The sequence below is a fragment of the Monopterus albus genome, unplaced genomic scaffold (genome assembly GCF_001952655.1).
Source record: "Monopterus albus unplaced genomic scaffold, M_albus_1.0 scaffold209.1, whole genome shotgun sequence".
NCBI classification, from domain to species: domain Eukaryota; kingdom Metazoa; phylum Chordata; class Actinopteri; order Synbranchiformes; family Synbranchidae; genus Monopterus; species Monopterus albus.
The window spans coordinates 1181242-1196699 of NW_018128089.1; the positions used below are offsets into that span (position 1 = coordinate 1181242).

The 15458-nt window shown below is 41.5% G+C and overlaps 1 protein-coding gene across 1 annotated transcript in view; it reads right to left on the reverse strand.

Moving 5' to 3' along the window:
• Positions 1-307: 307 nt before the first annotated feature.
• Positions 308-15458, reverse strand: part of arhgef2b (rho/rac guanine nucleotide exchange factor (GEF) 2b) — a 31844-nt gene continuing 16693 nt past the window's right edge. Inside the window, exons 6-22 of the mRNA XM_020618838.1 lie at positions 14132-14235; positions 13091-13234; positions 12194-12444; positions 11722-11847; positions 10349-10466; positions 10014-10262; positions 9835-9911; positions 7919-8091; positions 7636-7703; positions 6761-6994; positions 6598-6675; positions 6188-6243; positions 4134-4175; positions 2812-2862; positions 2406-2687; positions 2129-2285; positions 308-1041 (exon numbers count right to left, since the gene is read on the reverse strand). Coding sequence (XP_020474494.1) covers positions 992-1041; positions 2129-2285; positions 2406-2687; positions 2812-2862; positions 4134-4175; positions 6188-6243; positions 6598-6675; positions 6761-6994; positions 7636-7703; positions 7919-8091; positions 9835-9911; positions 10014-10262; positions 10349-10466; positions 11722-11847; positions 12194-12444; positions 13091-13234; positions 14132-14235 — 2260 coding nt within the window. The 3' untranslated portion in view covers positions 308-991. The remainder of the gene's footprint in view (positions 1042-2128; positions 2286-2405; positions 2688-2811; positions 2863-4133; positions 4176-6187; positions 6244-6597; positions 6676-6760; positions 6995-7635; positions 7704-7918; positions 8092-9834; positions 9912-10013; positions 10263-10348; positions 10467-11721; positions 11848-12193; positions 12445-13090; positions 13235-14131; positions 14236-15458) is intronic.

A 15458-nucleotide genomic window follows, 5' to 3' on the forward strand; every position in this document is an offset into this window, starting at 1 on the left:
CAGTAAGGTCTAGACCTTACTTTGTAAAGTGTCCTGAGATGACTTTTGTTGTGATTTGGCACTATACAAATAAAATTTGATTGATTGACTATTGCTGCCTACATAGGCAAGTCGGGATCAAGGGGGCGGCTGTGGCTCAGGAGGTAGAGCGGGTTGTTTCCTAACTGCAGGATTAGCGGTTCGATTCCTGGCTTATCCGGTCAACATGTTGAGGTGTCCTTGAGCAAGACACTGTACCCCCAGTTGCTCCCGGTGATGTCACCGGTGTGTGAGTGCTTGGGAGTGCGAATGGGTGAATGGCCAAATAATGTGTGCAAGCGCTTTGAGGGTGCTGTAAAAGCATAGAAAGGCGCTATACAAGTATAAGACCATTTACCAAGTCAGACAGAAAACTAACTGGCTGCACTGTGCGCCGATCGCTGGTGACTGAACTTGTGTAGATCTGAGTCATTTCAAATGTGCCTCTTTCCACATTGTCTCTGAACTTACTGACATCACAGTCAACTCACTCAGTAAGTTTAAATTTTTCCACATCCTTCATCTAACAGCTACAAGTTGCATTAAAAGTAAAACTCTTTTCTATTTCTGTGACAAAACGATGACTGTGAAACTTTCTTCTTTTCTCAAACTCACAATGGAGATCCAGGACTGATGATGAATAACTTGATGAATGAAGTGGTTTGTTTGAAGCAGACTCATACTAACTGATTCAGCCCCACCCATCCCAGCAGGCCCCGACTCCAGCACATGACAATGGAAACAGGTCACATAGATATAAATCCTGTTTCTAATCAAACAGCAACATTCAGAAAATATCTGAGTAACAAAAATATAACAGCTGAAATCAGATGTCTGATTTGGTCTAAAAAAAAACTTCTGTAAAACAGGAAATGACATGATCTTCAAAGTCTAAGAGTGACTGGATCATCCAGTGACATCACAGTGACATCAGAAGAGGTGCCTGGGGTCATCGGGTGGAGGTGTGGTGATATTAACTGGGATCAGCTCCACACTCACTCTCCTCAGGAATGTCCTGCAGGTCTGGGAGGTCAGAGGGCATAGGTTACCATGGTGACTATTACCAATCATGTACTGCACTGATCAATGCATAAACAAAACCATTTAGCACACTTCATGTTTTAATTATATTACTGTTCCAATGCTGTAAATACTGAACATAACACAATACTAACAAACATTGTTGATGCATTTCTTTTTCTCTCTTCTCTACCCACTCACAACAACTGGTCGAGGCAGATGGCCACCGGAGCCCAGGTCTGTCGGAGGGTTTTTCTCCTTCCCACTGTTGCCAAGTGCTTTCTCAATGGGGATTAGTTGTTTTTTGTTTTTTTGTGATTTGGTGCTAAATCAATAAAATTGTAACTAGACAGCACTCAGAGAGCACAAACTTCCACCGACGCAGCTCACTGTCCCATGATGCTTTTACACCTAAAAGCAATATTTCCATGACAGTGTGACCCTCATAATATGATTCATTGACCATGAAAACCTACTTCTGGGATTTGGAATCACATCAATATCATTAGTAGTTTGAAAGTTATTCAAGAAAAAATAATATTTCACTAATGGTAGATTTCTTCAGGATCTAGATCAGAACCTGAAGATACGTCAAATCTGTTGACACTTGCTGAGTCAGCAGTTTCAGCTAAACATTTAGTTCCTAGTTACAGGTCAGTAGCATTATTTGTTGTTTCATAGGAGCCAATTTTCTGTGAACCCTATAAATGTGACCATGCAGGATCAGCAGATCTGGAATATGACTTGGGTCCAGATCAGACTTTGGTGTGTGGTCAATCTTATGGGGATGTTATCATTCAGCTTTTGTCCAAGCATTGTGCCAGGCACTGTGTATGGAGTCAGAAGCAAACGTACTGAAAATCATTTGAAAAATTCCTGGATCTGGATGATGATCTGGATCACCATCAAACTCTAATGAATTGTTCCATAGGCCCCACCTCCCAAAAAACATAATCAAAAGTAATTAATTACTTTTTGAGTTATGCTGTGAACAAACCAACCAACAAACAAACAAACACTAGTAAAACCATACCGTCACTGGCGGAGGTAAATATTTACTGATCAGAAGAACACAGTGACCCCTACTGACCTCTGGGGCTGTCAGAGCGAGGAGAGATTTTCATCACTTCCACCTCTTCCTCCTCATTTCCCTCCTGAACACCATCTAATTTGTCACCTGGATCCTGACTAGCCAAAGGGTAGAGAGGGCAGGGCTCCAGTTCCTTGCTGCCACGCCTCCGGCCCACCTGCAGACAGACACATCTGAGATAAGCTTATCTTTAATAGGCTATATTAGTATAGTTTATCCTGGTTTAGTTCACTGACAGTCACACACTTTGACCTGGTCACCAAATCACCTGACCCACCTGTTCTTCACTGGTCTCTCTGTTGCTCTTCCCACCACTCAGCTCTGGCTCCTTCCTTTCAAGCCCTTCCCCCTTCAAACGCAGTCGTGTCACTTCCTCCTGAAGCAGTTCCACCTGCCGCTGCATCATCACCACCTCTCCATTGGCATCTAGCAACACATCTCGAGACACTGACTGACCGATGCGAGGCCCGGAGGCTGGGCCAGGAATTGGGTTGGTAGAGGGGACTGGGCATGTACTGACTGACAGCTCAAGGATTGTGTCCTGACAAATCACAGCAGCCTGGAGATGGAATCAGAGTTAAAGGACTGATATGGCACTTTTTATACTGTAGAAAACAATTATAATAATCAATACAATCACAAAATTAAACAAGTTAAAAAAAGCTAATTGTTCTCTGTCAGACCTGCAGGGCGTGAAGCTGCATGCTCAGATTGATCAATCGTTGACGGACTTCCTGCGGAGAGAAGAGTTAAGAGTCACCCTGAGTTCACTTAATCACATTCTTGTTTCCACCACATCTGTTCTTCATATCTACAGCCAGTCCACAACCAGATGAGAGCTCTGTAGAGTTTTTTGATAGCTTATATCCAAAAGTGTTAGAGGTGGCAACTGGACTTACTTGCTTTTCAACAGTAAGTCCACCTGTAGCACTTCTGGATATAACATCCCTTACTAAAAATCTCCACAGACCTTTGATACCTTGGCATTTGATTTGTACAGGTACTGTGATGAAGAGCAAACAGCTGCTACTAGAGTTATTTTAAAAATTTACTGCTTGTATTTTTATTGGCAAATAGAAAGTTTAATATTAGTTTCATGTTGCCCTTGAAAATAAACCGTTTGACTTCAGACCAAATGGAGAAGTGAGAAATGATTAAAGAGCAATGGCGCTTTTCCTTGTTTTACTTATCTACAATGATACAACGGTGAATTATCATCTTAGATGTGACCTAAAGCTCAAAAAAATTAGATGTACATATTTTAGGAAGGCAGAAGCATCTCGGTCTAAACAAGTCTCGCAAACTCTCGCTCTAAATAAAGTATTACGTGATAGTCTAAGGATTTCCTTAAATGGGCATAAAATCCAGGCCGTTGCATGTTCATGTGAGCTTGCCTGACATCCACTGGTGTCCCCACCATATTGGCAAAATGTTATATTGCCTTGCTTGTTATGTATATTTTCAGTAAAGCTTATTTAAAAAAAAGACAGCCAAGGTGCCATTTTTAAAAGTGTAATTTTTCGACTGTGCCCAGTTTTGTGGATATATTTTCTCTCCTGCTGCTGCACTCTGATCAGAGGATGTGGAGAAAAACAGTTACTGCATGTCCAGGAATGTTCCTGTACAGGGACTCACTGTTTTACCTGACCGAGTCTAATCTACAAGCAGCTGGCCAATGAAGACCCAGTGGCAATGAATGATCAGTTCTTCAATGCTGTCTACTTTCGATGCAACAGGGGCAGCAGGAGTTGTGTGCATTCACGAACTATCCCCTCATTTTAAGGAAGAAGCTCTCTGGTTTTATTATTTTTACATGATCACAGACTATTTGCTGCATACTAGGAATTTATCTCAGTAATTGCTCCTATGTAAAAGAACAACAAACAAATACATTCGAACAATTCAGACCGTCTGTTTAAAACAAAATTTTAAATGAACAAAAATTTAAAATAGACAGGGACAATTAACAAATTGACAACTAAACGGGAAACAAAGTGTTCATTACCTGATTTAAGGTTCGTTCCTGCAGCTGATTACCGTTTCTGTCCTGAGAGAAAAAACAGAAAATATCTGAAACCCAGAAGTTCAAAGACAGTCTCTCACTCCTGATTACACTGCATTGTTTTAACAGCAGGGCTCTTATTTAGATATTTTACTCTAATATATAGTACATACTTGTCATCAGCTGTTCAATAACAATGAACCAAACTTCAACATTAAACATATTTTCATCCCTTTAATCTGATCTGCAAACTATGCAACTGTGAAATCTGACCTGTAACATCTGCATAGCGCTGTTGCTTTAAAAAAAAACACACACAGTTGCAAAAATATAGATTTATAAAATTTGAAACAGATAATTATCCAATAAAGGACTGATGCTATGCCTACAGTTTGTTTCCTGTGATTTTCAAACTCAGTTAGCTGACATGTGAATCAATTGAATATGTCTCTATTTTCCTTTAATTACCATCAAATGACAAAGAAACATCCATAAAACGTCGACTTGTTTCTTATAAATTACTGGGAGACAAGGGATCAGTAAAATGAAGAATTAAAACTATTTAATCGTGATTAATCGGGTTATTGTCCATAGTTAATTTGTGAATCATCGCAAATTAATCCCATTTTTTAATCTGTACATTTGCTCAAGTACTGTCCTGAAGAACAATTTTGAGGTATCTGCACTTGAGTATTTTCACTTTCTGTTACTTCATTCTTTGACTTCACTGCATTTTAGAGGCAAATATTATATCTTTTACTCAACTACATTTTAAAACTTTAGTTACTTTTTAGAACCAGATAATACAAAAAATACAATATAATTATGACTTTATTATATATGGTGGAAAATTCACAAGCTACTCAGCAGTAATTCAAATTAAATACATATAAACCAGTTAAAACTATCTCCCACTTTACCACCTGCAACATTAAATGTGGTCTACACAGTAATGCATCAGTGATTATAATCTAAAAATATAATATACAAGAATGTGAAATGTGCTGTTCCACATAATGAGTACTTTTACTTTTAGTACTTTAAGCATGTTTTGATGCAAATATTTTTGTACTTTTACTTAAGTAACAATTTGAATGCAGGCCTTTTAATTGCAACAGATATTTTTACACTGTTGTATTGCTACTTTTACTTAAGTAAAGGACCTGAGTACTTCTTCCACCACTGGTTCTAAATGTACCTTAAAGGGACCCTGAGGTAGTCCAGTAGTCTCTGGTGCTAACATACATAATATATTGAAACTGGTCCAGGCGTCTCCACTGCAAACTAACCAGCATGGTCTGCCTTTGGCAAGGGGAAGCAGGGCTCTCTGCTGTGTGCTTGGCCAGCAAGTCCACAGAAGATCTCAAGATGAAATCTGCTGGATGTTCTCTCTTTCAGATTTGTACATTACTGTGTTTCTATTTCTGATCTGTTTGATCACTTGTGTTGTAAAGCTGCTTAAGCCCTTTTTAGACATGCAGCATAATGTCCAAGTAAGCCCATGTGAGATCAGCATAATATAGTCCGGAGCGTTCACACTGAGCTAGTTGGCGTGTTGATGATATTCTATCATGTGACTGGCATGAAACAGCACCAATACAAACATCTGATGGTGAAGAAGGACAGTCATTTACAATGAAGACACCAACAACAAGAAGAAATGGTGCCTGACAGAGACTTCCTGTTGTGTGCTACATGTATGAAAGGGCTACTCTGGGTGGGACCTGATTCTGTGAAAACAGTCTGGAGTTCATGTGTGAAAGCGGCTTTATATTCAAATCATTTGCCAATTTATATTCAAATATTTCAATCAGAGTCAAAAGCTCCTAACAACCAACATCATTGGGAATCAGCCAGTGTTTACACTGCTGGCTCAGTGGAGGTCCTTACATACTTCATTGAGGAGAACCACTTTTAAACAGCCCATTTGGTTTCTATTTTCTTCCTAGTGATTTTCCATGCATCTTGAGTTTAAATAAAATAAACACTGTCATTTTAACCTAAGCCAGTGTTACAATCCCATGACCAGAAGTTAAATGTCAGGAGGGTTGCTTTACCTTTGAAGAGCTGCCGTTCAACACAAAAGATTCGTTCAGAGGACAAGAGTTACCATCTGGTAGAGAGACAGGCAGACAAACAGGTAAACACAGGTTACATGTTATTAGTTCATCATTCAAACACTAGATGGCAAAGTTGAGAATACAGGCTTAGTGCAGCTGTTGTTCTCAGACATCGCAAAGTGAATTTTAGAGATGATGTCATTGCAAACTAGGTAGGTGAATCAGAATTAGAAAAACTTGATTGTCCATTGCATGGTAACAGAAATTTGTGATTCACTCAGTAAACAAAGAACAAGGCATGCAAACTCACACAAAGATATGTTAGAACAAACTGAAAATTAAATAAAAACACAGAGAAAAGACCATGGAGGTAGATTTCCTTTAAAATTCATATACAGGTGACTTACTGCTGAGCTCCTGGTTGCCATTGGTTACGGAGGATTTCTGGACATTGGAATCTAACAGCAACTTAGTCAGTTTGTCCACTGAAACATCAAAACATAAACAAATTCATTGCAGTTTGTTTTATTTCATGTGAATCAGGTAAAACTCATCCAATCAGAGGTCCACCTTCACTGATGGCAGCCATGAGGAGTGGCTCGGCCTGAGAGGCATGAGGAGTGACAGCTCTGAACAGGTTCCTGCGGGAGGAGCAGGAGGTTGTCCTGATTGAGGAGGTGCTCACTTCCACGCCTCTTTCTTGTTCTGTTCCTCCTCTTCCTGTTGCGTCCACCAGGTCAGAAAACAGAGTGACACGCTCCTGTAGGAGCTCCAGCACCTCCCTGTCCTTCTGCTGGATGTCAGCTGGGGAAGGAGGAGAACAGACAAAGAGGAGCAGAGGAAGAAGGGGGAGGAGAAACATTTTAAATTAGATCTGAAACAGCTTCAAGTCTGTGTAGGACGAAGTTCAGTAGGACATGAAAGTTAGGTGGTGTAGGAGAGGGGGTAGTAGCAAGAGGTCAAGTACTATGAGGTACTACTGCAGGAGGAGGAGAGTGGCAGTGACATATCCTGGTCCAATATGACTCCAAGGTTCCTCACAGCAGTACTGGAGGCCAGGGCTATGTCATCTAGGCAAACTATATGGTTAGACAGCAGATTTCTAAGGTTTTCAGGCCAAAGTATAATAATCTCAGTTTTATCGGAGTATGTAAGAAATGACAGGTGATCCAGGCCTTTAGGTTTTTAAGACATTCTTGAAGTTTGACCAACTGATCTGATTCATCTGGGTTCACAGATAAATATAACTGAGTATCATCTGTGTAGCAATGGAAATGCTGTGTTTCCTAATAATGTTGTCTAAGGGAAACGTATAAAATGAAGAGAACTGGACCTAACAAGGAAGTCTTTGGAACTCCATTAATGGCTTTAGTTTGTGTGGAAGATAAGGGAAAGTGAAGTAGCAGGAAGTGTAGCACTGGGAGGTACAGTAGGAGGTGTTGTACCTCTGAGTCGTCGCAACAAAGCTTTGTCTTCAGTCTCGATGAGAGGAAATTCATCTCTGGATGGACAGCTGCACAGAAAATATGATGCTGTGAAGTACTGGTGAATTACATACTGTACTACAGAGTAATTTGCAGCATTACACAGTCCTACAGAGTACAACAAGGTACTGTGAGGTACTTTCAGGTACCATTCAGTATCAATAATCAGAGCAGTTCTACAGTACTAACCTGAGATCAACCTACTGGTACCATGCAATGCTGCAGCACTGGAAGCAGTACTTACCTGACAGCAGCCTCCTGGATCCGATTCATCCAGGTCCTTCGGTCATCCTTAGATGAAGCATACAACTCGTACATCTCCGGAGGCGTAGAGGAACTGATCAGGTACATCCCTCGTTCTTGATTGGCTATGTCTCTGACAATCAGGTTATTCAAAGAGACCACCGGAGACTTGTCCTAAGACACAGAGGCAGGTAAACTGACAGGTGAGAAACAACAAGCAGTCTGGTAAATAGAGAGGTTTGGCAGACCACAGGTGTATAGGCAGATAAACAGATGAGACAGGCCAACGTATGAATGACTCTTTATTGTCATTACACAGATGCATAATGAAATTTTGTCTAGATTTCTACTCGGTCAGAAAAAATGTAAAAGATGTCAGAAAGATTGATAAACATACAAATAAAAGAACAATCAAGATAAAAAGCCAAAAGCAGCAACATCAAAAAAGTGGCAGCACACGCTATAAATATAAGTAAATAAATCTGGAAACCCTTCTGAGATATGTGTAGTGCATGCTTAATGCTGCTTGATGTCACAGGACTATGAGAGTGAAGTCGGATAAACAGGTGAGATAAACACACAGGTGAATAGTCAGACAAATAGCCAGGTGAGACAGACAGGAAGAACTTTCCAGTGACACTGAGTAGTGAGGAATTCAAAAACTGGTTTCAGGAAGGACTGCATGTACTCAACCTAACAGCAGTTCAGAGTATCTGGACTTCTGAAGTGCCCAGGTGGTGTCCTCTCCAGGGCTCCACACCCCAATTCATAGTTCTTCTGAAGGACTGAGGAGACATGGTCTGATCTGAGCCTGAGCTGACTTCTGTTATTAGACTCTTGAACCAGTCTTGGATTATCTATGACAAATATGTTTGATCATCAGGTGGTTCATGAGTGTACCTGGTCTCAGGGGTCAGCCTTTCATCAAGAGATCTGCAGCTGTATAATCCAGGCAGACCTATGACCTGATCACTACCTAGCAGACTGCTGGATCAGGGGGTGGAGGAGACTGTAAGACAGCTCCTGTCCACCAGGTCTTTAATTATTCCTGCATCCTCGGGGAGGTGGTAGTGGTCAGGTTCATAGAGAGTCCATTTCTTTCAGACTCCTGACTCTCTGTCAGAGGTCACTGAGGAGTTAAAAAAAAGCTCAGTCACCAGGTGTGGATGAGATTCTCCCTAAGGTATTGAAGGGCGTGGTTGGCATTGTTATTGTTGGTGTGTCTCGGTTGTCTGTTCAGCGTCTCATGAAGGAGTACCAGAGCATGGTGGTGGGTCACACTTTTAAAAAAGGCAGACCGGATGGTGAGCTCTGACTCTCAAGGTCTCACACTTCTCTGCCTCTGTGAAAAAGCTTCTGTCAGACTGAAAGGAGACTCTGGATGATTGTTGAATGTGTCGGTGGTTGGATTCTGTCCTTGCCCTGGATCAGTGGACCTACTGTTTACTCTTGTAGGAATCCTGTAGGGGTAATAAGTCTGCATGTATTTTGTAGACTTGGGGAAGATCTATAAGCATATCCTCAGAAGCATCTTGTTGAGGAGGGCATTGTGCAGTATGCTGTACCAGGACACGTTGTCTTCATCAGACTGTGGTAGATCAGAGGGAGTTCATCCTGAAGATGAAGCTCTAGATTCACCAGTGGATCTTTGTTTCAGTCCACATAAAATGGGTTGAGAATGAGATGGTGGATTCAAGAAGGTGTAATGACTTTCCTTGGTAGAGGGTCTGGACTTGGCCTTAGGGACAGGTCAGGATCTCAGAGACCCAGGAGAAAAATAATTGCTTCTGCATGCTGAAAGGAGTCTGCATCTTATCAGGATCCACAATGATTACTTTGCTAACCCAGCTGCCAACATGACCTGAGCTAGGATTAAGTGGTGGAAAATGGAAGGAAGATGGGCCAGGTGTGACTCACCAGTGATGCAAAGGTGTACTTCTGGTCTTTCTCCTGAAGAAAAACCAAGATGTCTGACATCAGCAGGACCTGCACATCTGGACACAGTCACACCAGTTAGCAAGTGACGCTGATGTTTAAGTCCCACCACATAACTAGGTGTGACATCAGCAACTTAACAAGTACACAGCCTCCGTTACCTTTCATCCTGGAGCCCTGGACCTTCCAGTGGAGGGCCCCCTCATGAAGAAGCCTCCTCCTCTGCAGCTCTCCTCCTCTGAACACTCCTCCTCCCCGGACCTCTGCCTGGGCCCGAGGGTCCAGGTGGGCCTGGATTTCCTGCAGCCTTCTGGTCCGGTCCAGCTCCAGCACTTCTTGGTCCACTGAGCCAATCAGCTCTTTCAGGAGCTGCAGCACTCGGCTCAAAACCTGTACCTCCTCCTCACTGCCTGCAGGAGGCCACAGGAGACAGCAACATCAGTGGTCAGAGTTTATTAGAGGTCAAAGTTTATTAGATGTACCTTTATAGAGGTACCTTTGGTGTTGTCGAGGATTCGTTGGATCAGGACAGGATACTTTGTGATTCGTTGTGTCACCAGAAGGATGCACTCCTGGACACCATGACGACGCAGCAGAGAACCACGACAGACACGCTAAAAATTATGAGATGAAAATAGACAAAGTTAATATCTACACAGAAATGCAAAGTCTAAAACAATTTAAAGCACATCTAGACTATTTAAACCAGTTTTCAACCGGGTTTAAATCAAGTTACCCCGTGTCAAAACAGTGTCTAAACTAGGATAATCACAGGTCTACATCTGGATAAACTGGATTTAAAAAAGACTATCCTTGACACAGATGTTGATGGTTCAAGGAGGTGTTCCTCATACGTGAATTACCAGGATATCCAGATAATTCTGTTGACAATTTCACATTATCCAGATCTGTTGGTTCTTCAGAGGTCTTGAGGGACTTGTTGTCATGTCAGCATGTCTTTAAACTCAAACCTGCTCAGGAGCAGGTTAGTTATCAGGCTGATTCAGTGTAAACAAGATAACTTCACAGATTTAAAGGGTCTCGGAGCAGGAAGCAACTCACTGACATTAGAGCAATTATAAGACATGACTTATAAGTGATATATGTTCAAACTGCAGACAACTGTACTTAATCATGTGCTGATATTTGTTAGAATCCAAATCAGATTTGTCTTTAATGGCCAAGTATGTTTGACTGTAGACAAATTTGACTCCAGTATAGAGGCTCTCAGAAAACAGCAATAAAATAAGAATAAACTGTGTATGACAGTCTGCGCTCTCTCACTAGACATCTGCGTGCAGCCAATCAGAAACCAGCTGATCAAAGTTTCAACTGTCAATATATATGTTCAAGTCACTGATCATGAGAACGTGCACTTATCTTGAATGATAGAATCTAACTTTTCCAATCCACAACACAGGGTTGAAGAATTGAAATATCTGGATAACCTTAACTGGCATTAGAAAATCCACCATTGCTCATTTGACCTAGTACCTGTTTAGCAACATATGAAGAGCACCCCCCAGAACCTCATTAAGCCTGAAGTATGAAGTAGGTCTGAATCAGATCTAATAGGCCTGAGCAGGTTTTAAAAAAAGTTAAAATGGGTTTAAACTCAGCCAGAAACAAGACCATTTGGAAGGGTTTTCTGTGCATATACTAGGAAGAAATCAGGTCTAGATTTGGATAAACCAGGATATACCAGGCCAAATCTATGTTTAACCTACTACTAAAAAGCATAAATATGTCCAGGTTAAACTCAACAAAGCCAAAAAACAGATTCAGGTCTAAAGCAGAGTAAAGCAGCCTAGTTAGATCCTGCTTCTGATAATCAAATGAGAACGCTTAAGTTCAGGCCCAGGTCCTCACCCTGATGAATTGCTGCAGCCGTCGGTCGCGAGCAAAAACTTCTTTGTAGAGTTTCACAGCTTTCAGATGTCGACTGCAGAATTCGGAGTAAAGTTTCTTCATGTCGTCTGCAAACTGAACTGAAAACTGCACACACACACACACACAAATGTGTACACATACACAGTGGGTACAGTTACTCAAGTACTGTACTTAAATACAATTCTGAGTTATTTGTACTTTACTTGAGTATTTTCTTTTTCTGTTACTTCATACTTTGACTTCATTACATTTTAGAGGCAAATATTGTACTCTTTGCTCATAAGCTGCAAAACACAAGTCTGAGTCAAGTTTGAAGTCTATGTGCAACTCCAGTACCCAACTCTGTGTGGAGAAACTTGTTCATTGTCACACCACGCCCACACGCCATAACCCCCTCACAGCTTCCTGTTCATTGAGTCCAGCCTTACAGAGATCACCTGTGCTGCCGTACCTGTCTGAGCAGCAGGTCACCGATTCTGTAAATAGTGAAGTTGGTGGAGCTGCCTTCAATCAGCCCTTCCTTCCTCCTGTTCAGCAGCTCTGAGAGGAAGTTGGTATGGAGCTCCAGTAGCTGGTCCAGACAGGGGAACATGGTGTGAACCACACCAGCCTCCAGCATCACCTCCTCCAGCATCCCCCGCCGATACACCCCTTCCATGATCCGTAATGTCCGAACATGGTGGAACTCCGTCTGGATCAACTCTGAGAGGCAGACAAGAAACAGGTTTTTCCTGATGCAGTCGTCATAGTAATAGATATGCTGACCTGTCTCCATGACAACCAGAAACGGTCAGAGGAGACAACATGGAGGCACTAAAACACAGTGTTGATGTTTGACACTACAACCACTTTGAACAGAGATGTAAACACAGAGACAAAAACATACTTTGCATTTATCTGTGTGGTTGCTCATTATTCAGGCCATTTATAACCTGTACACACAGGTTTTTTCTTATTTTATTTTCTGCAGATTAATCAACATGGCTGTAAATGTTAGTCAAAAGATTCATTTTCAGCTGCTGTTCTTGGCCAAATGTTAAATTATCCATTAAAATAACAATAAAAGAAATAAAAGTTTTCATGTTGGACCAGTTTCATGTCTGTAAGATCATCCGGCTCTGGCTCTCTCTCATTTCTGTTGGCCAGTTTTCTGATGTGTCTGCATATATTCAGTGTGCATATTCTTTTTTCTTATTTACTGAGAATGTCACTGAGGTCTTTTTGTAAACATGTATGTATACATGTATGTAGATGACATGCTGTTTGCTCACACCTGTGTGTGTGTACACATATCTGCTCTTTAATGTGAATATTTTCTCTGTGTGTATGAGTGTGGAGGGTTTTGTACCATAGATGACATCCTGTTGTTTCATGAGGTCTTTGTGAAGTGTCTGCAAGAATTTTGGTTCCACAGCGAGACTCCAGCTGTCCGCCTGAACACAGCTGCCCTCCACCTGCAGCTCCTCCAGCAGGGGGTTCCACCACCACTCACCTACACACAACAACATTTCATGTCTCCATGGCTACAGTCAGACTACATATTCAGTGCCTCAGACCTGATGTGTCCACAGCAGTGTGAACAGTCCAGGTGTCCGCAGACTAAATCTCGGCCACCTGTGTATGTGCTCCTAGACCCAATTCGTCTGTGACCCTCTGATAGCTCTCGCACAGTCAGAACGGTCAGATCAGAATCCATGTGGCTGTTTTAACGTCTCCTCCTCTGCACATACGGCCTGTCATCATCATTCGGCCCCTCACAGACCGGTAACAATAAACATTTAGGAGAGCGACGGCAGCGACGGGATCAGTGGAGAGACCAGGATGTTTCACATGTGGTGGACATTTATGGAGAAGCTTCTGATCAGGCCTAACTGGAAATAACATATCATAACTCAGCAGTTTGGGAGGAAACTGGGCCATTTGACCATCACACACACGATCTGGTTGTTATTCTTGTGTGCACGTGGCTCACATTTCAGTTACATCGGTGCATGTGTGGCAATTTAGGAGCTCAGTTGGTGTTCACACCAGAGCCAGGTACATGGCACAGACGGGAAGCAGCAATGCACACATCAGATCTGACTGAAACATCAGAGCTGAGCGTTGAGGCCTGAGATGAGAACATTGTGAAAATTAATTCTTGCAGCTTGTTTCAGTGGTTCTCAGCCTGCAATGCCTCCTGCTGGTCATTTTTATTTAAACAACAAACTCTTAAACAAAACATGAAGAATTCACATTTGTGATCCCTGTGAGCACTGAAGACTCCACATGAAAATGAAGATAAATAAAAATAAATAAATAAATAAAATGATTCCCAGTTGGTAACAACAATAACAGGCAGCAGGTTATTGATCTATCATAAGTGATCGATAAAAACCAATTTACAAACCGTCATCAGTGAGAGACTCCATGGACAAAGTCCTGTTCCTGAAGTTTAAAGACTCCGTGGACTGAGAGAGAATCCTCCTGAGACCTGCAGTGTCCTCAGTACCCCTGAGAGGCCAACGGGTGAGGCAGACAGATAGGAGAGAGAGAGAGAGAGAGAGACAGGTGAGGCAGACAGACAGGTGGAGACATGAAATAACACATTTGTGTCTTTTCTAATGTTGTGTATCCAGAGTTTACTTGACGGGCCCGTTTTAAAAGATGAAATCAGAAAAGGTGACTGTAACAATAGGAACAAAGTTCAGTGAGTTGAGATTATAGTTAATTATTCACTGATTTTTGCTAATTGGTCAACAAAACACTAACACTGCAGTCAGTTGGAATGACTCCAAATTACAACCAGAATAATTCAATGCAAAGGTTCAAAATTGAAAGCCACATCTGTGTCAAATTCTTGCCCCACGATGGGCAAGAAATAAACACAATGCCTGGGCAGTTGTTACAGCAGGGAGACAACACTTCTAGGTCATTTTTACTTGATTTATCTGAATTTGTTCTAAATCTTAATGCAGCTTTAAATGCGGAATTCAAGTTAAGGCTTTGCTTATTGTCTAAAAGTCTGTCAGTGGTCTGGGCCCAAATCATAGCAGAGATCTGCAGGGACTGGTCAGCTGGTGGTGCCCAGAGTTGCAACTAAACAAGGTGAAAGGGCTTTTAGCAGTGATGCTGCCCACAGCTGGAACCAGCTCCCAGTAGAACTTAGACCAGCCCCAACTGGAGCCACTTTTAAAACTAACCTAAAGACTGCTCTTTTTTCCACTGCTTTTAATGTTTCTTCATTCCACCCAATTCTGCACTTCATCTGGTTTTATTTTTACTTTTCTTTTATCCATTACTTAATAATCAACCGATTTCATTGTGCTGTATAGAGATTATGCCCACCTCTGATGTTAAAATACTCAGAGATAGTCTTGGGAATACTAAAGTAAAGGGGTACAAGTATAATGAGAGCACCGTCTGCCACAGCTATAATAAAAGTATTAGGATCTACTCATGCATGTTGCTACTTGTACTGCCATGTAATTGTTGCTTTTAAGTCATTTTTAATGTTTTATCAAATTTGCATTCTCATGTTTTATTTATATATGTATTATAACATTTTAACTATATGCATTTTAATGTTATATCCATCTATGTGCATTGTGTTAGACACTTTGAATTGGGGTGCATATGAAAATGTGTGTCAGAAGTCTAGATTCCATAATTGGCAATGAATGCATAGTGATGTCTACATGCATTCATAGTGTACTTTATGTGCCATTAACTGCGTG